At 39.3% G+C, this 27,376-nt stretch overlaps 2 protein-coding genes across 2 annotated transcripts; one reads left to right on the top strand and one right to left on the bottom strand.

Annotated features, from left to right (window-relative positions):
• Positions 1-3,670: 3,670 nt before the first annotated feature.
• Positions 3,671-21,698, bottom strand: LOC132550230 (sodium- and chloride-dependent GABA transporter 2-like). Its single transcript, XM_060214270.1, has 14 exons — positions 21,575-21,698; positions 20,091-20,219; positions 15,981-16,112; positions 14,389-14,662; positions 14,052-14,184; positions 11,950-12,084; positions 10,951-11,054; positions 10,710-10,834; positions 7,109-7,221; positions 6,674-6,802; positions 5,766-5,865; positions 5,435-5,535; positions 4,339-4,512; positions 3,671-3,865 (listed from the first exon to the last, which is right to left on the bottom strand). The coding sequence occupies exons 1-14, from the start codon at positions 21,696-21,698 to the stop codon at positions 3,671-3,673; spliced, it is 1,968 nt and encodes a 655-aa protein (XP_060070253.1).
• A 131-nt stretch (positions 21,699-21,829) lies between these two features.
• Positions 21,830-26,175, top strand: LOC132550238 (uncharacterized). Its single transcript, XM_060214278.1, has 2 exons — positions 21,830-22,865; positions 22,967-26,175. The coding sequence occupies exons 1-2, from the start codon at positions 21,830-21,832 to the stop codon at positions 26,173-26,175; spliced, it is 4,245 nt and encodes a 1,414-aa protein (XP_060070261.1).
• Positions 26,176-27,376: the final 1,201 nt, after the last annotated feature.

Below are 27,376 nucleotides of genomic sequence, written 5' to 3'. Positions count from 1 at the left end.
GCTGATTATCTAGAGATGACACTGATGGGAGAGTTCATTTCGGTAAGTTTCATTTTTATTTCAAACATAACACCTCATTACAGTAAGTTGTAGATGAAAAACACACTTGTAATTTACTTTGAAAATTAACATATCTGAGGCCTGTTACCTTGAAGATGAGTTATGAAAATAATACGGCATGGGTGATATCAACTCATTTGACAAACTTTTACAAAATCCAAGCATGTTACAGGCCCAGTATAAGAATGGAATTCTGTTGGTTACTGAGAAGCCGCAAGAGGATTTTCACACGTTTGACCACTGTGACAGTGTCAGTCATTTAAACTAGCTTGATAGCCCTTCGTCCAGCATGCTGCTGGTCAAGTAACAATATTTTTTGTTTCCCGGTTTGAGATGTCGTTTAAGGATTTTAACACACTTGGCCATTCCAATGCAGGAGGTAAGTCAAGGTTCCAATTTGAACAAGTTTGTCAATGCATTCGTAATCTGATTTAAGATTCTATCATAATTCTCGACCCATTACCTTCCGCATTAGATCTGACAATATTCCATAAGGGTTCACGTTTTGATAAAGTTTTACATTAAGATGGTTGCAAAATTGAATTTATTCATTACAATGTGTATAGAGGGTACAAAAGTCACCAGAACATGACCCCTAATGAGATGCCAGATTTTATACGGTGATTTCAGGACGAGAATTGGGATATGCACTATCGCTACCTTAACCTACGCTACGAAAAGTTTTTATACGGGCCCAAAATATTGTCAAACCCCGTCCATCAAATGGTGTTACATGAATAACTATGCCACAGAGAGTGTGAATTGACAGAATGCAGCGTTTGATTCACTATGAGAATGGATTAGATTTATTCTGTCTATCATTCTTAAATGTATCAGCAGTTTGAAATCTATAATGAAAATAATCCTGATCCTGATGTTGGGACTACACTTCAAGCTTTCACCCAACAACTTGATCCTTGTTTGCAGAAATTAATTTTTTTGTATAAAAAAATTTGGCTTCATCAATAAGGATGGAAACCCTATCTACACATTATTAAATCTTCTATGAACAAGAAATACTGTGTAATCATTCTTCAGTAATACAATATTCAGATTACAATCAACAAGGAGGCCGAGATTGCTCAGTCTGTTAGAACGTTGGCCTAAGTAACATAAGATGCGCGGTGTTTGGTACGACACTTTTTATAACCGGTGGCGGTTGTGTTAAGCAGAAAGCTGAGAAAGGGCCTGGTTTGTGCTGTTGCGATTGTATCCTTGGACAAGACACTTCGTCCTAACTTACTGCTCTGGATGTTATGCGACGGACCTTCCATATGTTGTTCAATGAGGCTTTTTCAAGGAAACTGCTTTAAATAACCCTCAATATTCTCGGCAAGATGAACCCAGCTAATGATAGGAAAACGGAACTCCCTTCCCTCGTTTATAAAGAATTCCCAAACTTAACAAGAATGAATATAAATTGCATTTGTTGCTGGTTTCGTTTACTTGTTCTAAAACGTCTTACTACCATTCTCATTAATAGCAAATTAGGGTTACTGTCTTCCAAGTCCGTTTAGTCGAGAAGTCAAATAATTGATATGTGGATTTTAAAGAGCTTGAAATAACGTTTGATCAGAATATTTTATGTTTCAAATCTATGCTTTACGATATCCTATTCAAAACTGAAGGAATTCGTTTTCTTTTTATTTGAACTTTCTTCTCAAAAAAGAAAGATACAGACTGTTGACATATACTGATGTGTATCGGAACAAACTATGAGGGTTCATTATGAGTACAATATAGGACAATAGCTCTTCCAATAAAAGTTTAAGTAAGCCAGCGTTCAAAAGAATTTTGTTGAAGTCTATCAAGGCCGGGTGAAATCGGTCGAAAGAAAGGAGATCGCTATAAATACACAACAGTCAAATAAAACTGTCTTAGGAAAACAGACGTCAACTAATGGTGATTAAACTGATTAAGTTTGCATGATTTTTGATAAAAATTGCTGTAGACAACTTCACAGTGGTAGCACTGTAATGTTGGTATCAGATCTACACTAGATCGCAGCGTTCCAAAATGCACAACTCGTGCATTCGCCTCAAACAGCCCTATATATTATATTTAATGTTATAAATGTGACATACGACATTATTATCACAAAAAAGACAGGTCACCACCTGGAGATAAGAAACACTAAAGCGTCAGCAACATCATATGCTTATACCAGAACGTCATCGCCATATTTACGTGTACCACTGCCTCATCAGACAAACATAACATACAAGATAGCAACCTCACAGAAAGACAATCATCATCAGCCATCATAAAACCAAATATCACATCGTTATCGCGCAAAAAAGACATCCACGTGGTTATACGATAAGGTAGATCAAAACAACTCGATGTGATCATGCATGATTAAACAATATGAGCGCACAAACAATAATGAACTACACAGATCTAGAAGTAAAGCAAGAGCTGAAAAGAAGTATAATGCAATTGAGACCGCCTCGAAGATTCCTCCATCATTCAATCAATGAGTAAACATTTGTATTCGAGAAATTGATTTAACATCTAACAATTACTTCAGTCAACCTAGAGGGATTGGTTCTCAGTCCTACGTCCTACCTGTAGGACAGGATTGGGGTATATTGTGAATGTTTCGTCGCTAGATAGCAATAATCCTGCATCCCCATTGCAATCCCAATGGGTCTGTTCCCATTATCACGATTTTCGTGCACCTGACAAACCCACAACACAACGTTGTGAGAAATGCAGATTGATTAAGGTTATGGTGGAGTTTTACGGATACCATGCTAATCTCACTAAGAATTATTCTATTCCTTTTTGCGATTTAAAGATTGAAGTATTTGCTGCTTGTTATTATGGCTGTGATTATTGTTTCTATATTTTCATTTCAGAACGTGACATCACTTACTTTGATTGACCTAAATCTACACGAAAGGTGTTATCAATGAAGCAGATGTCGCTTACTTTTCCGCAACACATGGTCTTATTCTAATACTTTTTCAATGTAAATCCTTCTTTAATTTTGGAATAATTTATGTTCTGAAGAATTTGTTATCATGTTGGCAATTTTTTACGCTTATACATCTCACTGTTTTATGAGCATATGAGTTATCTTTTTTGTCAGTATGAAGTACTGCTTTGAGTGACAAAAAACAGAAATTTGCATATCATATAACATACAGGAAGAGCTGGCAGTGAGGAACCATGTTTCTCTCCTTGTCGATGCTTTAGTAGATTTAGGGACGCTGAGGTCAAGTTCGACTTTGAGGGGACTCTGAGAAGCATTGAATTTGTGTCTTTTTTTTTTTTTTTTTTTTTGTCGATGGTGTGGTTGAACTTCTGAAGATGTTATAATTATTTTTCTTGAAAAAAGCTTTGGTAACCTTTCGAGACCTTTTTATTTTATGTTGCCATGGAAGTAAATTTCTGCTGACGCACGTTGTGGTTTTAATCACCTTTATCTTTGAACACGTTTGAAAGTCAATGAATACAAAAACCTGCTGCCCAGTTACACATTTGTCATATACCAATAATCCTGTGTGTTAAAGAATACAATAAAACACACGTTTGGAAGAAGTACGATTTTTATGATAGAGCGGGTAAGATATTTCTTTATGTTTACACAATAAGTTCTTCCTTATTAAATCATCTTCGTCATGACGCACGCCTGCTCAGTTGTCTCTGCGTGCGCTTTCTCTCTTTGTCTACCAGTAAGGTTATAGTAAGCCGTTTGTGACCAGCTCATTGGTTTCGCTGCAACTTTCTGGTACTCATCGATGACCTCTGCGTCACATGGCCCCCACAAAACACTTGGCTGGAACAACTTTCCTAGGCCCTAATAAATTATATATTAATACGTAAGATTCCCGTCCATCCTTTGTAGTTATACAATTTATTATTATTAGTCTCATGTTGAGATTAAGGCGAAAACTATTGAAATTTTGAAAGTAAAAACCTATATTTTCTAAAGACCATTCGATACAAATAGTTTAGCATGCGATGATTGGAGTAACGCTCGTCAGTTCAACACCACGCCAATGATATGTTTGTAATAACAGACATTTTTTATTCACTATAAGAAGACAACAGCGACTGGCTTTCCTTTATATTTTTCTGATAAACAACAAAAAACATATCTTTCTGATTAATCTCATCAATAAATTAGGCGAAAGTCAATGCATACCAACACACTCACACATATTTCTAAATAATGATAATGACTGAGAAAATAAGAAAATACTTTTAAAACAATTATTGTGAAAGGACGAATTTTATAATACAAATAGTAAATAATTTACAAATATTTACCTTTTTGGTAAGTGCAGTTTTTCTGTTTCTGTACAGACTTAAACAAGCACAGACAATCAGGGGTACCATGGGTAACAAACTGATCAGAATGCCGATTCCTTCCATGGCTCTCGGATAGTGGTAGCTTCCAAATACTGGAGGTTTGTACCGAACAATACCGAGTACCAGGAACACCTGTCAATGCAAGTACAATGTATAAGGAACACCTGTCAACAGTCAATACAAGCATTAGTAACACCTGACAAACAAAAAAGTACCCGAAAACTACAGAAAATACAAGTATTAGGAACAGTTGGCAGCAGTGATTACAAGCATTAGAAACACCTGGCCAAAAATCAATACAAGTACCAGGAACACCTGTCAACTGTCAATACAAGCATTAGAAACACCTGACAAACAAAAACAAGTACCAGAACACCTGTCAACAGTCGATACTAGTACCAGGAACTCCTGACAACAGTCAATACTAGTACCAGTAACACCTGTCAACAGTCGATAGTAGTACCAGGAACTCCTGTCAACAGTCGATAGTAGTACCCGGAACACCTGTCAACAGTCGATACTAGTACCAGAAACTCCTGTCAACAGTCGATAGTAGTACCCGGAACACCTGTCAACAGTCGATACATGTACCTGGAAACCACAGTAAATACAAGTATTAGGAACACATGTTAACGGTTAATACATGTATAAGAAAGATCTGTCAACAGCAAATACAATTACCAGGAACATTTGTTAACGGTCAATGTAAATACCAGGATCATCTGTCAAATATGTACAATTTCCCTAGGTACATATGGACACATCTACCTTGATGCGTTTCAGTAAATATGTATCAAACTATATTTTTGCAATTCTTCGAGTGTATGTCAGGACAGTTAACGGCAGGAGATGTTCTTTCGACCGATATTTCTTGAGATACTCATGTATAACCATGGATAACCATGGATAATTACAATTAAATAGACTTTTCAGATAATTTATCGTTGGAGGGGGTGGGTTAAAACAGTGTAACAGTGTGTATGTTGAATCCATAAAAATAGCATGGGATTTATTTGTTTCCTTATGACTGTGTAAATAATCAACATGTACTTACAATGAAGAGGACCGGACAAATGAATGCCGCCGCAAATCGTATAATATTAGGCATCGTCCTCCCATTCATCAATCTGATGTTTTCGTCTAACATGTGTCCCCCTTAAAAGAAAAGAACGTGAAAACTTTGTTTAAAGGTTAAAGAAATCGGCTCTGCTCACTAGAACGTTAAAAAGTCCGTGGTAAGAAAGATGACGTAACGGATGGCTATTTCTAAATCAGTATGGTGTGTTGATAGTGATGCATCATACAGACCGGTTTGAATAAACGTCCGTCAATGACATCAAAAGATGACATCGTACGTGAATTATTCGTATTGCTATTTAACCTACCATAAATCCACATAAAAATGATGCATTCTAGACTGGCCATCACAAAGACGCCCATGGATGCGGCGTACCAACCGATGATCTGGTACATGTAAGCTCCAGCCTGTAAAAATGACAAAGATTATGAAACAAAACTGAAAAGCACATTATTTGGCGTTTTATAACAAAGGTTGTTAAAATTGGTCAAATATTGCATATTCAAATCATTGTGAAGCAGAAACTGCATGTCGCCACACACCACAGTTGCCAATAATATACTGTTGCCAAACATCACATCCGGTTATACTATACTGATAACGGACAAACCAGTAGCTACTCCATACCGTTGTTACACTGGGAGTAAGTCTTCAGTTGCCCACTATCACAAGGATAAAACAAATAAATCGCAGCCCCTTCCCCTCAAAAAAGACACGGAAGCAGAAAGCAACACCTTTACTTATCGGAAGACCGCCCTTAAATGACCATGATAGTTGAAAGGACGTTAAGCAGTATAAAAAAATAACCCTGTACAGGTATTCCAACAACCAAAAGGATGTTTTCATTATCATAATTTTTGCATTAGAAATTGAACACAAAGAACTATGATTATTTCACGAGATGATGTTTGGGAACCACTATATATCTTTGGGCAATATGACGCTAGCATTCCATGAAGTTGTAGTAACACCGCTGTCACTTTAAGAAAAGGGATTACCCGGATTTTATGGAGATCTTTCAAAGGTAGTATGGCGTCAAATAAAAAGCGGACGCTTACTTTTCGAAAGTTATATTATATACATACAGATGTCGTCGGCGTTCGCATTACGTTATATCTTCATCGATTGGGAGTGAAAATGTCGATCAGAATGTCTAACTCAAATATCGCAACAAAATAAGATAATTCTTTAATAAATGAAGATCATATAACATACCTGTGAACAGAAAGGGAGATTGACCAGGAAGGCGATGACAAACATGACGACAAATGCAGTCTTTGGTCTGTTTTTGAGACCAGGAACATACTTTTGAAGGCTTCGTTTCAGAATTACGTCATACATTATCTGTGGATAAACGTTAAGCAGTAAACTGATGAAAGTCATAAAGATGGATATGACTTTATTTTCCTAGTGGTTTTATCATGGCATAAAACCAGAAGGACGAGTAAATAATGATTCTCCTTAGAAACATAAGTATGTGGCGATTAAGACGCTATGAACAATATCAAAGGAAGGATAGTCATATTGTATTTATAGTATATCACATTACCATTTACACCCTACAAATAAATATAATGTACAACACTTAGATATTCATAACATGCATCAATCATTTATTATAGATTAAGAAGTCAACAGATTTATACCAACCATGATATCCGATGTTGCCACCAGAAATGCAAGAAAGAATATCACCAGCCAAAGGTTGGGCAACGGGAAGAAGGAAAAGGCCCTGGTAAAGGCAACAAAAGCTGCCGAGTTGCCTATCAAGAAAAGTTTTGCATTTTGTTTAAAGCGAGTCAGCATGTCGTGGTCGTTCTGAAAAGGATTTGCTTTTTTAATTTGTTGAAAAACGCTGTTTCTGCTCATTTGCACATCTTAATATGGCCTTGTTAATCGAGTGAATTTATTTTAAGTACAAGGATTATACAACGATTGAGCGAAGAGAGACAACTCTTACGTTTCGTGCTATGCTGACTAATAGTTTAATACTACTCATTAAGGAGACCAAAAGGAAACTGAAGGCATTTTCAAATATTTTATAATACAAAAATTATTGATCTACACACCTGTACAAGCATAAATCACAGGAGTTACATTCATACCTAATCTGATCGCATCAATGGATAACTCTTATATCGAAACAAATCTATCGAAAACCAAATCAAACATGCATGCTCCAAGATTATGTTTAAAATTCACCGTTTTCGCTGCCCCGTATTTGTCATTCAAGAAACCTTGTACATGTGTTCATATAAATATACATTGTTGCGATGTCAACGCATTGTCAGCATTTCAGTGACGACTCCTTGTTTACAACTGTCGTCTGTAGTCTACCGTCTGATATATTGGTCTCTTATCGTGCTTTACGATATTTTGTTTTGTGTAAATAGAATGTTAGCATTACCATTTCATACCAAACGTAATTTTAGCAAGAAAAATTGAATGTACGGAATGTACGGAATGTACGGTAAGTTTGTCACAAAACTGCTAACGTTGTATCAACATCTAGACCATACATCAGCTTAGACTATATTCAGCTGTCTGACTACATATCCGCTAGACGGAAACGAAGACTGGGGTCAGGGCGTCACCTGCAAATGGTTTATTTGAAATTTGACATTTACTTCAGACCCAAGTTCTTATTGTTGGTGTGATGTTGAATGTAACACACACGTCAAGTGTCTGTTGAAACCTTTCGATTTGAGCAATCTTGATGGACAGATGCATTAGGCCCATAATTCAATAACTTCCTATAACTTCCTTAATTTCCTTGTAATCAGATAAGGTTAGAACAGCGTCCACTACATATAAATGTTCTGAAAGAAAAACCAAATATCAGCCGAACAAAATGACAGGACAGATGACTTTGTCCATTCAAAATCTAAAGATTGCAATCAAGCCTACTCAACGGCTGGCATGGTTTGAGAGGAGAACCTTTCTTACAACTTGTGCTGTTTACCTGAAAATGATGATGTAGTCAGCGATTGATTTAATTGCGAGAAAAATTAAGCCTCTGGGGGAAGAGGAGGCAACACGCTGTTTACAAATAAATTATTACCGTTCACCCAATAATGCTTCAGTAGAAATTCGAATTGGAAGGGCCAAACATGAAAACTATCCTTCTATTCTTTCAAAGGGATTTTTTTAATATGGGCATATTGGACCACGCCCTGATGCCCCCTTGATTCCACACTCACCAATTATACAAAATGTTTTAACCTTCAAACAGGATATGCATATGAAGAAACTCACAACCTACTCGGCAGTGCAAGGGTAAAATATTAACATGTTGCCTTAGATAATTATGTCAAGTAACCATGTATAACGAGAACCAATCAATATCTTATCTGTTTGACAGGTTAGACATGTTTAGTCTGGCTACCTTCGTCTGTTAACGGGTCTCTCATCCTTATTAGAAATAACCCTTTCTGTATATTGATATTGAGTCTGTATTTAGATACGTACCATAGTACATCCTCTGTACGTATCACACACACATTAATAAACAAAAACAATACGCTATGACTTGTGGACTTCCTTTCTCCTCCATTTTGGAATATTTGGTGAAAATATCAATAAGAAAGATAAGACTGTAGTTGGATGCGACAGGGACCAATAATGGAAATAATGCAGATTATCATTTTATTACTTATATGTAGGAGTGTAAGCATTCTTCTATTCCAACTTGGTCTGAAGCATCTTTGGGTAATGTGAAATCAGATTTGTATAAATGGTGAACTCTGCCCCGGAACGGGATCCAATAGGGGAATTAAAGCAAAATCCATGTAGAAATACCAGGGTTCCATCGCAATTTTGTCAGACAGATCATTGGATGAAAAACAATCGATTTTATATAAAGGGTGTGTCATTGTTGCCTTGGTTATTAGAAGTGGGGCCGAGTAGAGGGAGTAGTGAAAAATCCTTATGCTGCAGGAATGTCTAGATTCTGTCTCAGAAAACTGAAAATGTACTGCAAGAATCTAAAAAAATTCCCAAACTACATCAATTTATTCATATGGGTTTGGTGTGCATCGGAAGTGTTTACACCTCTGCAGTAACTAAGAATTGATTAAGGTATATTGTTTTAAGTCATTTCTTTCCATGACGTTGAGTAAACAGTATCATAATAATTTGATATTGCTAAGAATGGTGGTTAGTAGTTCTGACGAAGGTTTGATTTTTACAGCTAGACAAACCAGCCATAAAACGTTGTTGGATTCTTGTAAAGTTTAATAATCCAATTTAAACGGACATCCATATCCTTATCACTAATAGGCAATCTAGGTAAATGTAATACTGTACATGATTAGCCAGTATTTCTTCTTAATCTATATGTAGTGTTTCCTTCGTTATTAAGCAAGCCTTGTCCCTTTATGTATACAGAAAATGTAATTATGTTTGCAGACAAGGGTACTTTGATATGGATTTCAAACATTTCCAGTGTTTTCATAGATATAAACAAAAATCATACTTTTGTGCTCAAATAAGTATATGGCCTATTTTACGCAACAACCAATGTCATATGAAGACTAAGTCATGAGGGAGATCGATGGTGAAAAACAAAGCACAAATAAAGAATGAGCAGACATGAAAAAAGGAAAAAGACAAGCACAACTACTCAATAGGGACAGCCAAACTACATTAGTTTCTTAAACTTCACATTCGTAGAAGGCGCAGAAACAAGAAATGTAGAAAGAATGTGAGCTATATCCCAAAGTCAAGACAAATCATATACTGTTGCCAATATAATGAAACCGTACCGATTGTCGAGCTACCGTGACATTGCTGTTACGACATTATAAACCCAAACCAAAAGCGAAAGTGTCGCCAGTAAGGTCACCAATTTGTCGTTGGTCGTGAAGTCGGAGTATTGCACGAAATAGTCTCTAAAGGCTGGTGGTGGTGAGGGTTTACTGTTCATTTCAATCTATTGTCAGTCCGTCCGTATGTAAGTAATTCTTATTATTGATATTTCTAATTTTTCAAAGGCAGGTTTCTATTGACCTCTAGTTGTGCGTTGTCAGCTTTGACGCTGATCGAGATAAGGCAACGGCCTATAATCTTAATTTATGACAATTTTACCTTTTAATTGCTATATCCATAGAGGTTCTGCGTGGATAAGTTTAAAATATTTCACCAAATTGGAAAGAAGGGAAAGATTCAACAGATGAAGACGTATGAAGATAATACAATACTTTTGGGATCATAACTCACCTGGTTGTTTTGACATTACTGTGAGTTTACTTACCTGCAAATAGTGATTCTCCGAGCGGCATGCCACTCTCGTGTGCCATTACCCCGATAACAGAATAGATGACCATGCTGGTGAAGATACTACCAAACACGTCCATAACACACGGGGCGACGGTAGCGCTGAGAAGGAAAAGATATGGGCATTATCTTAAGCATGTCGGCAATTTGATTCGTCTAAAGCAAAAGAGGTGTTAGCTTGAATGTGATTAGGTTTTTCATTTCTTATAACGTTGTACCTTATCAAGTTTGTCCGGAATCTAGCCCGACTCCCAATCTCTATATTACCACCATTAGCTGTACAGAGGGAGAATGCAGCGGCAAAACCGGCCTGGACCCACAGCTATCAAAAAAGAAATAATTAGTTAAAACCAATTCAAAACATTCTTGAGCTACAACAAGGAAGAGCGTGTTCCTACATTATAACATTTAGTAAATTGTATTTCCAACTCTTGATATTATTCGTCTTTTGTTTTAACTCAATAAAATTTTAGGTTTAGAGATAAGATGACAGTTCAGATTCCATTTACTGAAACAATCCTAAAACGAAAGTTGAGAAAGGATGGGACCAACTTGAAGATCATGAAAATCAAATGACTATAACTACATCATGAATGACATAATTACAAACCAGCAATACAAACACTTACCGATATACCTCCATCACAGATGTTATGCCAACGATTCAACATAGCCGGCATCAGGCAGACCTAAACCTGTTGTTCAAACTAAATTTCAAGAACATACCGAACGTTTTGGCAATGACTGTATTTGTATTAGATATGTTGTGAAGCTTCAACAAATACCTGACACATTAAAATACAAATAAAAAAATAACACTCTTTTTAAGGGTAAAATATAGAATTACTGTTGAAATCTTTCTCTTTGTTAATATATGCGCGGTGACCTTTCATAGGCAACAATAAAAATATCTTCAATACACTCTTTGGCAAAATTCCCACGTTTTTATTGCTTTTATTATATATTATAAACATCAAACATTGTACAATGAATACTCTGTTTATTCAGTTGATGATATTTCGCAAATAGAATTAAGTTAAACTCAATTTATATTTCATACAGTAATCTATGTTACGCGAAACAATTCATCACAGTTTTTTTTTATGCATAACAGGTATTTAAGGAAATATCAATGACACTCTTAATAGTCCTCATTGCTATGTTTTATAGTCCTTTTCCAGACATATAAAGTACAAATATTAAGCTGAACGTTTTACCTCTAGATCCCAGAGTTTCGTGATATCCGGTGTCAGGAAATATCGCATTCCAGCCCCGGACCCTGGTGCAAGAAGAGTCCGTACAAATATTACAAGCAACAACAGGAGGGGTAAAATCGTTACCACGTACATAACCTGCAACAGACGTATTGATATTTAACAAAAATTAGATATACAAACTAAAAATATGTCCATTTAACATACATGTTCATTTTTTGTTGGCTTGCAAGGTGAGCACGTGTGGATTACGAGCGTGTTTCTGATCGTGCGGAACCGATGTCTACTTCGTAGTGTATTCACACAGCAGTACACGGGTATTGCTGAAAGCGAGCAGGTTACAATAGGCTGACAATGGACAAATCAACACTGAGGCTTTAGCAGGGAGTTTTATCTACCATTTGTAGGAATTGTACCTGCCTTGTTTTTTGCAACATTCACAAGAGACGACATTTTCTGACATTAAGGAGGCTCGACCCTTTCACAATTCACCAAGATTTTGTTTAAACTTTTACATAAATGTTATCTCATGTGTATATGATGGTCTGAAAATCTAAGCATTTCAATGAGTTGATAAGGTTTGATGAAAAATGCCACATTTCTCTAAAAAAATTTATTTCGTGAACATCATAAAGAAAACTGAACAAATAAATCTATATCTACTCTAAAATATTTTATTTAGGAAAAATGATATTTATAAAGTTGGTTACAATTTGTTTTAGAGGACATATGTGACTATTTACATTTTAAACACTGACATACATGTAGAACATACTTGTAAAAACTACAAGTAAAAGAGTGAAATCAATATCACCGGAATTCTGTTTATCCTATAGTTATCAATTTACATTGTTTCTGGGGTAGGTTGTCTCCCTTGCAATTATCTGAAACCTTTTCGAGCAGTATTATTACATAGCACATAAAGTAAGCCTGTAACGCCCACCTGGTTTCAAACATATGGATACGACCAAGAATACTCATGTTGTCCTAAAATAGCATAAACTGTTACAACTTCATTTCTATGTTTTCTTCAGTTCATGTTTTACATTATATGTTGCCTTTGCCAATATACACAATTCAACGACTCGACGTCCCACTTTCCAATCCGATAATCCAGTTAGGGTACTGTCATCCAATCCTGTCTCACTCGTCACTATACTGTCACTATTGGGACCAAGCGTTGATATCTTTTACTTCAACTAACGTCATTAGCTTGGAACTGTTAATCACAGCTATTGTTTTCGTTACAATGCCTTTCAAAAGACGTAACACGTCCCCTTTCGTCTATTGTTGACATCGCGACGTACTTTACCTGCTTTATATGCAGAAAAGAGTCTTATTAAGTGTCTACTGACGTGTCACTATATATTTTGTCTTTAAGCTTACGCCCTTGTTCGACTCTTACGATTCAAGCAATGGGTACATCAGGTACAGGTCCGACGCCTTATTTTAGTGACAATTCATTGTTAGATAAAGCGTAAACACCGTCAACAGACATGTAAAACGTGCAAGACCTTAAAAAAGTTCACGATATAACCATTGAGCAAACACGTACATTACCCGCGGCAGACGGGTAAAAATACATCCAAATATGTCGTGTTTACAGCCGGCCAATATTTTTTGAAGTGACTGAAGAGACAATACTAAATGTTCTTCGTCATGCTAGGGGCCAAAAATGTGGGAAACACGAGAATGGCGAGGGTCGATATCATGTGTTTTGGTTTCGATTTGTATTGTGTAACGACTTGTGGTCATTTAAGTACGACCCACTGTTGCTAAGATGTTTTTGTGAAAGTCTCCGACATGGCCGATATTGATTTAAGGTGAGGCTCGGCATAAACGTTTACAAAAAAAAATTCGAGGCGAAAAGACCAACAAAGCTAGCTACAAAGCAATCGGAAGGATAGAAAAAAAACCTGTCGGAACATGTAATTATGCTTTTGTTTAACATAGCTTGTATAAAAATGAAAAAAAAAACGGTTGCATTTTTCCTTAAAATGTCGAATTTGTAAAGGTTTCAGATATATGTGGTCTTTTTACATGTAGTGAAATGACAACCAAAGCAAGGACGATAAATGATTGTGTTTAGAGAGTATGGACCTCACCTTCCCAATAGACTTTACGTCCTTTATCACACTGGCAGCGCAAAGAGTCGTGAACACCAGTAAGCAGAGGCACAAATCCCATCGAAATGTTCCTAAATCATACACGGAACCCGAAACTTGTAGTATCTTGTGTCTATAAACAAATCAATGGGATCAGTACACCAACTACATAGAGTCCGACACGTGTAGTATCGTGCTTATACGTAAGTATAAAAACAGGTAAGAATACCGCGGAGTGGAACAATGTTTGTCTGTTCCATGTCTCACACATAATATATGTAACATCAATATATTCTTTATTTTTTTTAATTGGTGAATAAGAAATTTGACAACTTACAGGAAAAACTCCTCTTCTGCTAGCACTGGAGGTGCTGTAATTGCTGACGACACATTGTGTGCCGATATTTCGCCCTGTGATATATTCTGTGTTGAATTTGCTGGCAGAGTGATATAAAGATCCACACAAGCTGGGGTATTCCATGGATTGTCGCATCGTTTCCATGGCAACGGAGACATGAAGCTATATCCGATATACTGCATAATCCACAGTCGGAAGGTGGGTGCTATGATGAGATATTCAAAATTGATGATGAACATCCCTATTCCTAATCCTGAGGGGAAAAAAATACATTTATCATTTACATAATTTAGAGAGAAAAAAAAACCCGAATAACAAATATACTAAATCCACGGAAGTATATTCGGTGTCTCTGTCTCTGTCCTTCTTTGTAGGGTATTGTGTTCTGTTACGCGTTTCATTGTACATGTCGTTATACGTTACATACCTATCGTTTGCAAACCTAAATTGCTTGTTTTCTAGGTCTATTCAACCTGATACCCGAGGCCTTTCCTACTGGCCCACACCGGTCTCCTCTTATTAGTAATCATGGGATGGAGACATATGAAGAGAAAATGTTAAAAAAAGAAAATAAAACTTTCATATACCGCATAATCATCGCTTATAGTGAACTTCCGTAAAGAACACAAGGTAGTATCATTATTTTTCAATCGATACATTAACAGAAAATCATTAATAAATACAAATAAACGAATGCTGGTACTATGTCAACCAAATTAAGTACCTGAATGAAACCTTGTCAATTTGTGAAATATCCTATATGTTTTTGGCTTTACACTAATGTATTTGTCATATATGACACTATGTCAAATCTAGCTACGTTAACAATACAGAATTACTTTAGCCCACCACTATTAGATAGCGGAGTGTTAAAATGCTCCTTTTCCGTGTCAACGTAATCATAATCAAAATTCAATAATTCAACAAACTTGAGCAAAATATGAACAAATGAAAGATTTGCAAGGAGACTCATGAAATGTAAAAGGAGAATAAGACGGTGTTCTGGAAGAGTAAGCGTCTTCTGCTTCACTTACGGCACTCGTCATGTAAGTCTATGTCAATCCATGTAAGTAATGATACGTCCCCAAACGAGAATAAGGTTTACAAAACCAGAAACAGGCAAAGAAATGATCATTAAACACTTCCAGCTTCATATCTCACAAAGAAATAGAATAGTTCTTAATAGGATCACTATGGCGACCGTAAAACTTCCCCATAATTTTCATCAACCAGTATTTTGTGAACCTCTGTGTTACGAGTTTGTCCGTCAGTTGACGACTTATAGCACGAAAACCGTGATAATGAGAATATGCTCTCGAATATCGAATCAAATGACTTGTAAATACCATTGGCTGAAGATTCGGGGATATCGCTAGACAGAAATAGAAAATTCACAATAGGGAAATTGAAATCCTTAGTTTATCATACAGTTTGTCTCGAACTAAGTCATTAACAGCCATGGAGGAACGCATTGTATGTTAGTGTGATAATTCATCAGACCGCATCAGTTTTTGCGAGGACAGATATAAAACGCCTTACATGAAATAACTTATAAATCTAAGTACTCTTACCTTTCATGATAGGTGATATTTCCCACACGTCGAACATGCCCCGACCTGAGAACTGTGCGACAGTTACTTCTAGGTAGTAGACAGGAACAGCTACAACTGCAGCACTGAAGATGAAGGCCAGAATAAAGGTTCCTGAAATTATATCGATATCAATTACTAAATATGAAACGCTGACACCGATTATAAGTAGCCTCATATCGGGAGCTGTGATGGAGGGGGTCAATCCGTCATATTGTTTTATGTTGCATCGTGGCCGTTCCCATTTCCGGATTGTCTTTCCCTGAAAAGACACTGAACTTCTTGACACTGGAACTTAATAGTTGGGGTATAGGTTCACCTTGGTGACGCGGTGTGTCATTAAAAAAAACCAAAACAAGCGCTTGAATGTCTAGCCATTCACCTTTTCTTCGTTATTACCACAGTTCGTCCATTTTAAAGCACGAAAAATAAAACAAACAGTTAGCTTACCAGCCCGAAACTACCAGCTTACCAGTCCCGGCACAACCAGCTTATCAGTCCCGAAACTACCAGCTTACCAGCCCGAAAACTACCAGCTTACCAGTCCCAGAACTGCCAGTTTACCAGTCCCGAAACTACCAGCTGACCAGTCCCGGCACAACCAGCTTAGCAGTCCTGAAAATGCTAGCTTACCAGCCCGAAACTACCAGCTTACCAGTTCCAGAACTGCCAGTTTTCCAGTCCCAAAACTACCAGCTTACCAGCCCGAAACTACCAGCTTACCAGCCTGAATCTACCAGCGTACTAGGCCCGGAACTACCAGCTTACCAGTCCCGGAACATCCAGCTTACCAGTCCCGGAACTACCACCTTATCAGTCCGGGAACTACAAACTTACCAGTCCGGGAACTACCAGCTTACCAATCCCTAAACTACTTGTTTACCAGTCCCGAAACTACCAGCTTACCAGTCCCGGAACTACCAGCCTACCAGTCCCGGAACTACCAGCTTACCAATCCCGGAACTACAAACTTACCAGTCCCGGGAACTACCAGCTTACCAGTTTACCAGTCCTGAAACTACCAGCTTACCAGTCCCGGAACTACCAGCTTACCAATCCCGGAACTACCAGCTTACCAATCCCGGAACTACCAGCTTACCAGTCCCGGAACTACCAGCCTACCAGTCCCGGAACTACCAGCCTACCAGTCCCGGAACTACCAGCTTACCAATCCCGGAACTACCAGCTTACCAGTCCCGGAACTACCAGCCTACCAGTCCCGGAACTACCAGCTTACCAGTCCCGGAACTACAAACTTACCAGTCCCGGAACTACCAGCTTACCAATCCCAGAACTACCAGCTTAACAATCCCAGAACTACCAGCTTACCAGTCCCGGAACTACCAGCTTACCAGTCCCGGAACTACCATCGCTTGGAACAGTCTTCAGTGTGAAGCAATAACATCAAAACAAGTTCTACCTTCATATAATTAATTACGTATCATTGGTTGAATATACAAGTCAAAGATTTATTTCATTACGATCTCTTGAAATAAAACCTGAATATTTTCTTCATTCCAAACGGTAATTTTGTCGTGTATGTAAATTCAAACGCGTGAAATTCAAAACCAATGTATATGTGTGTTTCGGTATCAATCACGCTAAATCAATAATCTGAAAACATGGTGCGAGCGGGAACGAGTAGAACTATATGGGGTGTATCAAATATATGTGGTCGATTACAACGATGTCAGAAATATATACATGTATTGGCATTGACATTCCATCTGTCAATAACATGACCACTGACTAAATAAAGCAACTCAACATCGGTACATCTATCGCCTGCTTATAATACTAGACTGGAAATTCTTGGTCCGTTTGATTTGAATGTCATTGTGCTTTGAGTTGCACCGTTGAATATTTAGGCTATATCCCGACAATACAAAATATTAAAGGATATGTCTTCATCACTGCTCAAAGCATGTCAAAAGATCAATTGATTATCACCAAGACACGTCAGGTGCGTGACACATGTTACACTATCAGCCACCTCAGCTGTTTGTAATTATCATTGTGTGATAGATGGTGTCTTTGAAGGGTCCCAAACAGAAAATTTGTATTGAATGCATATTAAAACGTGCGCAATTCAAGGCCATGATATATGTGTGAGGTGTGTAAATTGTTCTAGTGTCATCCATCTATAAAACATATCATTGCGCATGCGGCGGGAAATACTAACGTGACTCTAACCAAATTTAAACACTGTTTGAAGAAAATTGTAAATATTTTCTACCATGCATCTAAACCGTGAATTTTTCTTGATATTTCATTCATTTCGTTTAACTTCGGGTAACTTGTCAGGAGCGCTCGTCAGGGGCGTGCCTGGGGCTAAATTCGGGATACGAAAAATTGCTAGACGGGTCCGGGGGCATGCTGCTCCGGAAAAAAAATTGGGTACCCGGGTTAGGCATCGATTTTTATTGCAGTTTTAGCACTTTTAGATTCTGGACGAAGTATACGCGACTGCGTTTTTGCGTAAGCCTAGGCACGCGTCTGCTCGTGTCTATAAATAGCAGCAAGGCATGCCAGGTGCAGCAGTGTGTTTCAACAGGTACACATATATAGGGGTACCCAAAATGGAACGCCTCTTATATTCTGTCCGTTTATAGGAAATACATAATCTTGAATATTTTTCTCCATTTTTATTGACTTCAATAACTTTATCATTAATCTAAGTCATTCATCATAAATGTTTAATTCAGTAATACTTTTCATTATGTAAAGACATGATAGAATGTTGGTATTGTCGCATCGCACCACTTTCCGTAATTTTTCTATAATTTCAGTATTCTAAATTTTGAATAGAGATAAGCAACATAAAAGACAATGGCTGACAAGAAAATGCCAGAATAACTTATAGATACTTTTTTTCTTGTTTAGATTAGTTAATACTCACTTGTATTGCAAAATAAAAAAATATGTGTCAAATTATTTGAGAAATGGATATCTCGACCGAGTTCTATTTACGGTAGCTCACCTTATAACGATAAAGGAAAATATCAATAGTATGTCGTTCGATTACAACGGTATATTAAATATATGTATCTGTAGCAAAACATGTAGCACGGAAGCTTTGTATCAAGTTATTGATCAATTGAAAGCTTGACACCTTACACTATTGGTAGGGTAGGGGAACATTTTGCACTGGAAGAAAGAGAATGGAGTTGTTGAAATTCAGCTGGAAGTCAAACACTAAGGTGACGTGAACATTGTTTAAATTTGATGATGGTAGAATGATCTATTCTGGAGAAATTGACAAATGTATTCATTGTCCCTATATAGGGTATATGGGAGGCGAGACATCAAAGCCACGGTCTCCACAGCGAAAGCTAGAATACAGGGGAAGGTTAAAGAATGTGTATGTGTATCTCGCAGCTGATGCATGTCGAATTGTCACGTGGTGTCCTTCGCAGCCACCGCAGATGATTGGGATGGGTTTAACCATTAGAAGATATTGATATAACATGTTCACTTATGAAATAAAGCCAATCAACATCGGTACATGTATTCACTACTTGTAATTCTAGACTGGCAATTCTTGGTCTGTTTGATATGAATACCGTTGTACTTTTAGTTAAGTTGCACGTCAGGTATAAGGCGTTTGCCACACTGCCAGTCATCACTTCTAGTTGTGTATCATCATTGTGTATGATCAGTGGTCTGTGAAATGTCCCAGTAACGTGAACTTTGCTCAGAGAATATTGTCACAAAACTGACGCTTACTCATATTTTCAACATTGCCCTGCTTTTGTACATTTCATAATAAACTAGATTTTGCAATTGAGACTACAGTGTCGAGATGTAAATAAGTTGCAAGAGCCATACAATGCCATTGGACTCACATTACAGTTAGTAATCGTTATCGAGCAAAGCACCTTGCAACGGCTTCTGTGGTTGGTCCATACTAGATAAATGTATTTGAGTTCACAGGTAAACGAACACAATGAATTATGTGTTTCCAGGTAGCTGAAACTTTCGGTATTGAAATAATTCTACTTTTTCTGAGACGATTGTATCCAATATCTTATATGACATAGCACTATTGTGCTCAGATGATAATTCATTAAATATAAGCTGTACATTCCTTACCTCCTCCATATCTCCAGATAAGGTAGGGAAACCTCCAGAAGTCAGAACTACCTGTTGTATAACCAGACAGTGACAGTATATACTCCACTCTGTTGTCCCATGTTCCTTGATTCCGTTTTCCAATGCTTTCTTCTCACGTCGTATGTATGTATATGTTGTTGTCTACGTTCGGTATTTTCGTTATCCCTGTCGAGCGACCGTACTTGTGCGTGTGACCAGGTGAGTGGGAGTTCATGGAGGTCGCGTGAATTCCGCAGGGGTTGTTTACGGGTTATTTACCCGATGTAACCACTACAAGGAAAATATACAGGCACAGATTGCAGACTGTGGTAAGTCTATCTTAATATCTCTTTCTTCGCATTATTGCTTTCTTAGCCTTTTTCTTAATAAATATCTTTGATAAACACTCGTTGTTTGTGCGGCTCAGTCATGCGTAGCATTGTTGTTTTTATGTATAAGGCTACACTAGGGTGTCCTTTCTTAGATTGTATCTTAGTATTTGCTAGGAATGTTATTATTGTAGCTGTTTCTATAACTTCTTCCAGTTATTATAAGTTATATGTATTTTATAAGCGTATAGAATACTCAGGTGAGAACGTATGCGTGTTTGAAAAAAGTATGGAAGCCGTGAGTTGCCGTATAATGTCTCATACATTGTTTGCTAGATGGTCGTTATGTTATTCTGAGCCTGCATTAGTCGTTCATTATGTTATTACCTTTATAACTCTTCGAAATGTATCATGTACTGTGTAATTTATGAGTATTTCTGGGGATAATTTCATTTATAATAGTAGTTGATTGTGTCATAATAATGTGCAAGTGTTGTATGCGAGTCAATCTTCGTTACTATTCTTTTAAGCTTTTCCCACCGGTCACAACGACACCAGCTACCTCATCAAGGCCACGACGGTTTTATCAGTGAGAGTCGGCACCAGGGCCTTAGCAGACAGTAAGGTCAGCCAATCACGGGAACTACAGGTTTGGCATTGGGGTACACGTTCCGAGGAGCATAGCGGTACAGATATGGCATCTATAACTGTGAGCTCTACTCTGCTTGAGATTTTGTGTGGCACGCACAGCGCCAGAGTACTACTGCGGTAGTAGTTCGTCAGTTGTCTGGATAGGAATCCTCTGTCTCCATTGAATCCAGTATTTGGGGGTTTTCTTGAACTTTTCATTCCTGGTGTGAAGGACCGTTGAGGGGTGATCAACAGAGACTTTGTGTAATACTGAAGTGTAATCTTTTGTGTGAATCTGAGGGAATGTGTGAGTGTGCTTTGTTTACGTTCATGTTGTAAATAAATTGTTAATCTTTATAATGGTATTGTGTTTCATTTTCCTGATAGCTTCTCGCCGCTCGTCCTACGTTACAAATTTTTATGGCAGCGGTGGGATGACTGACGTGTTGCTATTTGGGAATTGAATTTAAGGTTGTAAACAGGTATTTCAGGTGAGGTAGTTTATCAGATATTTATTTTTCTGACCTGTTTCTGTTTGCGTCTCTTTTACTCTTTTCTTGTTTCTTATCCGTTTTCTTTCGTCACAAGAACGTTTCAGATGGATCGCACAGGTAAGCAACCAGGGGAAATTCCAGATGAACAACAGCATGTGGACTGATCTCAAGCCGTGGTGAGTATATATGCATGGTGTCTCCTTGTTTTGTTTCCTGTGTTATTTGTGTTGTCTTGTTATTTGGAATCTGTTTTGCAGGTGTGTTTGTAGCTCATTTATCTTTCAGTATGTCTACATTGCAAGAACTTATTGCTTTTGGAAAGGACTTGCACTATGAAGGGGAGCAGTTACAGGACTTTGTCCGAGATCAGCAAGCCCAAGCCAGAGAGGAACGGGAGAAAGAACGTGCTTTTCGGATGGAAGTAGAGCAGAAGAACGTCATTCTGGAACAGGCTAAGCTTGAAGCAGAGAGGGATGCGAGAGCGGAAGTTCAGCAAGAGAAAGAACACCAGAGGAAATTGGAACTCCTACGAGCAGAAGGTGGCGAGAACACAAGTGTCCATTCCGACAGGGAAACTGCTGTTCGAAGAGGTCCGAAATTGCCAGCATTCGATGAGACACGAGATAATATGGACGCCTACCTCCAGAGGTTTGAACTCTATGCTAGGGCGCAGAAGTGGGAACATAGCCAGTGGGGAGCGAACCTCAGTGCATTGTTGAAGGGAAAAGCTCTGGAAGTGTTTTCGCGTCTACCGGTTGACAAGGCTTTAGACTATGAGGAGTTGGGGAAGGCACTTTTGCAAAGGTTCGAAAAGACCGAAGAAGGTTTCAGGAAATTATTCCGGACAGCCAGACCTGAAGGAGGAGAGACATTCTCGCAGTTTGCCTCACGCTTACAGAATTATGTTGAACGCTGGGTGGAATTGAGTAAGACTGGTAAGACATACGAACAGTTGAGAGATCTTATGCTGAGGGACCAATTCATCCACTGCTGTGGACAGGATCTTTCTCTTTTCCTGAAGGAGAGGTCACCAACATCAATCATCGACATGGCGAGATTAGCAGACCAGTTCGTGGAAGCAAGAGGAACCAGGGCAAACCAGGTGATTTCTAAAGGCCAGAAGACGGGTACTAGTAAGCCACATAGTTCCGGAACAACTGAGGCGCCTGTGTCAAGAGCTCCAACGAAGGATAAGAAATGCTACAACTGTGGTAAGCTTGGACATATATCTTATGAATGCCGTGCCAAGAAGAATGCTTCTGGGAGTAAGGTTGCTGCTCTAGTTGACCAGCAGCATAGGAAAGAGAAGGATAGCGATGAGTGTAGGAATAAAGGAAGAAAGTCAAGAACAGGGTCATCCAGCCAAGAGAAAGATTCTGCGACTTTGAGTGTGTCTTGTGATGTGAGGAGTCTCAACCTACAGCCATGCCTGTGAAGAAAGGATATATTGGGGACCACAGCGTGACGGTGCTACGTGACACTGGATGTAGCGGTGTTGTGGTAAGGAAATGTCTCGTTGACGAAGGATGTTTCACAGACAGAGTTCAAGTATGTACGTTCGCCGATGGTTCGAAATTACAGACACCTGTTGTTACAGTGGAGGTGGATTCCCCGTACTACAAAGGAACAACCGAAGCCTGGGCTCTGGAGACTCCACTGTACGATCTTATCATTGGAAACATTCCTGGAGCATTACCTCCCAACCAACCTGACCAGAACTGGAAGATGAGGGAACCTGACGTTCAAGCGGTGGTGACACGTGCGCAGTCAAAGAAGAAGGATCAACCATACAAACCACTGAAGGTGCTGGATCTTGTTACAGACATTGGAAGTGTTGTGGATTTGAAGGAGGAGCAACAGAAAGATCCGTCTTTGGAGAAGTTTAGGAAACTGGCGGCTAAAGGAGAAATATACGAGCGAGATGATGGAGGATCTTCCACCATCTTTTATCAGAAAGGGATCATGTACCGTAAGTTCCATAGCCCAAGGGTGAGAAATGGTATGACCTTTCGTCAGCTGGTTGTTCCGGCAAAGTATCGCGATATAGTGATGAGATTGGCACATGACTCCATGATGTCGGGACACTTGGCAGCTAAGAAGACTACCAACAGAGTTCTATCGGAGTTCTTCTGGCCTGGTATTCAAGCGGAAGTTATTCGGTTTTGTAGATCCTGCGACATATGCCAGAGAACATTTCCGAAGGGGAGGGTGCCGAAGGCTCCACTTGGTGACATGCCTCTTATTGACACTCCATTTAAGAGGATCGCTGTGGATCTTATTGGACCACTGGAACCGGCTACAGACCGAGGGAACCGATTTATTTTGACGGTCGTGGATTATGCCACTCGATACCCCGAAGCAGTCGCACTGAAGAGCATTGAGACGGAGAGAGTAGCTGAGGCGCTCATCGATATTTTCAGCCGAGTAGGGATTCCTTCAGAGATGCTCAGTGACCAGGGGGCGCAGTTTACATCGGAGATGATGAGAGAGGTAAGCCGGCTGTTGTCTATCAGACAACTGACTACTACGCCGTATCATCCCATGTGCAACGGCTTGGTGGAGAGGTTTAATGGTACCCTGAAGCAAATGTTGCGCAAGATCACTGCTGAACGGCCGAAGGATTGGGATCGGTTTATCAACCCTCTGCTATTCGCCTATCGAGAGGTTCCTCAAGAATCACTTGGATTTTCACCCTTTGAGTTGCTGTACGGGAGAGCAGTAAGAGGGCCTATGATGATTCTGAGAGAACTGATGACCAAGGATATTCCAGATGAGGAAGTGAAAACTACCTATCAGTACGTGATGGATTTACGAGAGAGAGTGGAGGAAACTTGTCGACTGGCATCGGAGCAACTTAAAGATGCAAAAGTCAAACAGAAGAGGCACTTCAACCGAAGAGCGAGACAAAGAAACCTGAAAGCGGGTGACAAGGTTTTGGTACTCTTACCGACAAAGGCCAACAAGCTTCTATTGCAGTGGAGAGGACCTTATGACGTGATTGAGAAGGTGGGTCCGTCAGACTATCGTGTTGACCGTGATGGAAAGATCAAGGTACTCCACATCAACCTTCTGAAGAAGTATGAAGAACAAAAGAGCCGGGAAGACTCAAACGCAGTGACGTCCGAAGGAGTTCTGGCTTGTGTCCTGTCCATGGTCATTGAGGAAGAAGAATGTAAAGAAGAAGGTCTTAGCCACGTGTTAGAGACTCTTCCGTGTGACAGAGGAAAAGGGGGAATACAGGATGTAGGCATATCTCAGGAATTACCTGAAGAACAGAAAAGGGAGGTGAAAGATTTACTGGAGGGATATAAGGATGTGCTTACAGATCAACCGGGAAGGACAGTCCTTATCGAACATGACATCACGACTACAACTCCTGAGCCGGTGCGTGTTAAGCCTTATCCAATACCATTCAACACCACGGAAGTCATAACAGCAGAGGTGGACAAGATGTTGAAAATGGGAGTCATCGAGCCTTCTTCATCGCCTTATTCAGCACCTGTTGTGATCGTCAAAAAGAAGGACGGCACCAACCGCTTCTGCATCGACTTCAGGAAGTTAAACAGAGTGACAGTCTTTGACGCCGAACCGATGCCGAATACGGAGGAGATCTTTGCTAGACTGGCGGGTGCTCGTTACTTTTCGAAACTCGACCTAAGCAAAGGATACTGGCAGGTGCCGTTGACGGAGAAAGCAAAGCCCATGACAGCATTCACAACGCCACAGGGATTGTTTCAGTTCCGTGTCATGCCGTTTGGACTAGTGAACGCTCCTGCGACTTTCAGTCGCATGATGAGGAAGTTATTGGCAGGAATGGCTCATCTTGAGAATTTCATAGATGATATTCTCATTTACACCTCCACATGGGAAGAACACTTAGACGTTTTGAAGGAGCTGTTTTCACGTCTGCGCGAGGCTGGGTTGACTGCTAAGCCAAACAAGTGCGCGCTAGCTTTTTCAAGCTTACCGTGTCTAGGGCATGTGGTCGGATTAGGACGACTAGAACTGGAGCAGGCGAAAGTGAAAGCAATTGCGGAAGCGCCTACACCAACCAGCAAGAAGCAGGTGCGATCGTTCTTGGGATTGGCTGGATTTTATCGAAAGTTTATTCCTAACTTCGCCGCCATCAGCGTTCCCTTGACAGACCTGACTAAGAAGGGTAACCCCAACAAAGTCGTGTGGGAGGAAAGTCATGACATCGCATTCAATACTTTGAAGAAGTTGCTGACAGCAGGACCCGTTCTGAAGCTCGCTGATATGGAAGAAGACTTCATCCTTCGAACGGATGCTTCCGACACTGGTTTAGGTGCTGTTCTCCTGCAAGAGGACGGAGATCAGAAGTTGCCAGTTGCCTATGCGAGCAGGAAACTCCTACCTAGAGAACGGAATTATGCCATAGTGGAAAGGGAATGTTTGGCAATAGTCTGGGGGATCCAAAAATTTGAGCCATACTTGTATGGAAGAGAGTTTGTACTGGAAACCGACCATCAGCCACTCACTTATGTCAACAGATCCAGGACAGCAAACGCCAGATTAATGCGTTGGGCGCTGTTACTTCAGCCCTACAGATTCCGTATCCGAGCGATAAAGGGTGTGGACAATGTTGGTGCTGATTACCTCAGCCGGATTTGAACCATCCATACTCCGAAGTGTTTAGAAAATGTGTAACACTTTTTTCCGAAACGGGGGGATATTTGTCACGTCGTATGTATGTATATGTTGTTGTCTACGTTCGGTATTTTCGTTATCCCTGTCGAGCGACCGTACTTGTGCGTGTGACCAGGTGAGTGGGAGTTCATGGAGGTCGCGTGAATTCCGCAGGGGTTGTTTACGGGTTATTTACCCGATGTAACCACTACAAGGAAAATATACAGGCACAGATTGCAGACTGTGGTAAGTCTATCTTAATATCTCTTTCTTCGCATTATTGCTTTCTTAGCCTTTTTCTTAATAAATATCTTTGATAAACACTCGTTGTTTGTGCGGCTCAGTCATGCGTAGCATTGTTGTTTTTATGTATAAGGCTACACTAGGGTGTCCTTTCTTAGATTGTATCTTAGTATTTGCTAGGAATGTTATTATTGTAGCTGTTTCTATAACTTCTTCCAGTTATTATAAGTTATATGTATTTTATAAGCGTATAGAATACTCAGGTGAGAACGTATGCGTGTTTGAAAAAAGTATGGAAGCCGTGAGTTGCCGTATAATGTCTCATACATTGTTTGCTAGATGGTCGTTATGTTATTCTGAGCCTGCATTAGTCGTTCATTATGTTATTACCTTTATAACTCTTCGAAATGTATCATGTACTGTGTAATTTATGAGTATTTCTGGGGATAATTTCATTTATAATAGTAGTTGATTGTGTCATAATAATGTGCAAGTGTTGTATGCGAGTCAATCTTCGTTACTATTCTTTTAAGCTTTTCCCACCGGTCACAACGACACCAGCTACCTCATCAAGGCCACGACGGTTTTATCAGTGAGAGTCGGCACCAGGGCCTTAGCAGACAGTAAGGTCAGCCAATCACGGGAACTACAGGTTTGGCATTGGGGTACACGTTCCGAGGAGCATAGCGGTACAGATATGGCATCTATAACTGTGAGCTCTACTCTGCTTGAGATTTTGTGTGGCACGCACAGCGCCAGAGTACTACTGCGGTAGTAGTTCGTCAGTTGTCTGGATAGGAATCCTCTGTCTCCATTGAATCCAGTATTTGGGGGTTTTCTTGAACTTTTCATTCCTGGTGTGAAGGACCGTTGAGGGGTGATCAACAGAGACTTTGTGTAATACTGAAGTGTAATCTTTTGTGTGAATCTGAGGGAATGTGTG

The sequence above is a fragment of the Ylistrum balloti genome, unplaced genomic scaffold (genome assembly GCF_031769215.1).
Source record: "Ylistrum balloti isolate Yb309-2 unplaced genomic scaffold, AGI_CSIRO_Ybal_v1 Utg370112, whole genome shotgun sequence".
NCBI lineage: Eukaryota > Metazoa > Mollusca > Bivalvia > Pectinida > Pectinidae > Ylistrum > Ylistrum balloti.
This window is presented reverse-complemented; position numbering and strand designations above follow the sequence as displayed.

What these genes read in the sequence shown, in the direction of transcription:
- LOC132550230 (XM_060214270.1), bottom strand. Translation starts at nt 21,698, where the DNA reads ATGCTGTTGTTCATCTGGAATTTCCCCTGGTTGCTTACCTGTGCGATC. An exon ending in ACGTAAAGTCTATTGGGAAG is followed by an intron (nt 12,085 to 14,051) that starts GTGAGGTCCATA and finishes CGTCTGTTGCAG; the next exon opens with GTTATGTACGTGGTAACGAT. An exon ending in ATCTCCCTTTCTGTTCACAG is followed by an intron (nt 5,866 to 6,673) that starts GTATGTTATATG and finishes TCATTTTTACAG; the next exon opens with GCTGGAGCTTACATGTACCA.
- LOC132550238 (XM_060214278.1), top strand. Translation starts at nt 21,830, where the DNA reads ATGTCTACATTGCAAGAACTTATTGCTTTTGGAAAGGACTTGCACTAT. An exon ending in AGAGAAGGATAGCGATGAGT is followed by an intron (nt 22,866 to 22,966) that starts GTAGGAATAAAG and finishes CTCAACCTACAG; the next exon opens with CCATGCCTGTGAAGAAAGGA.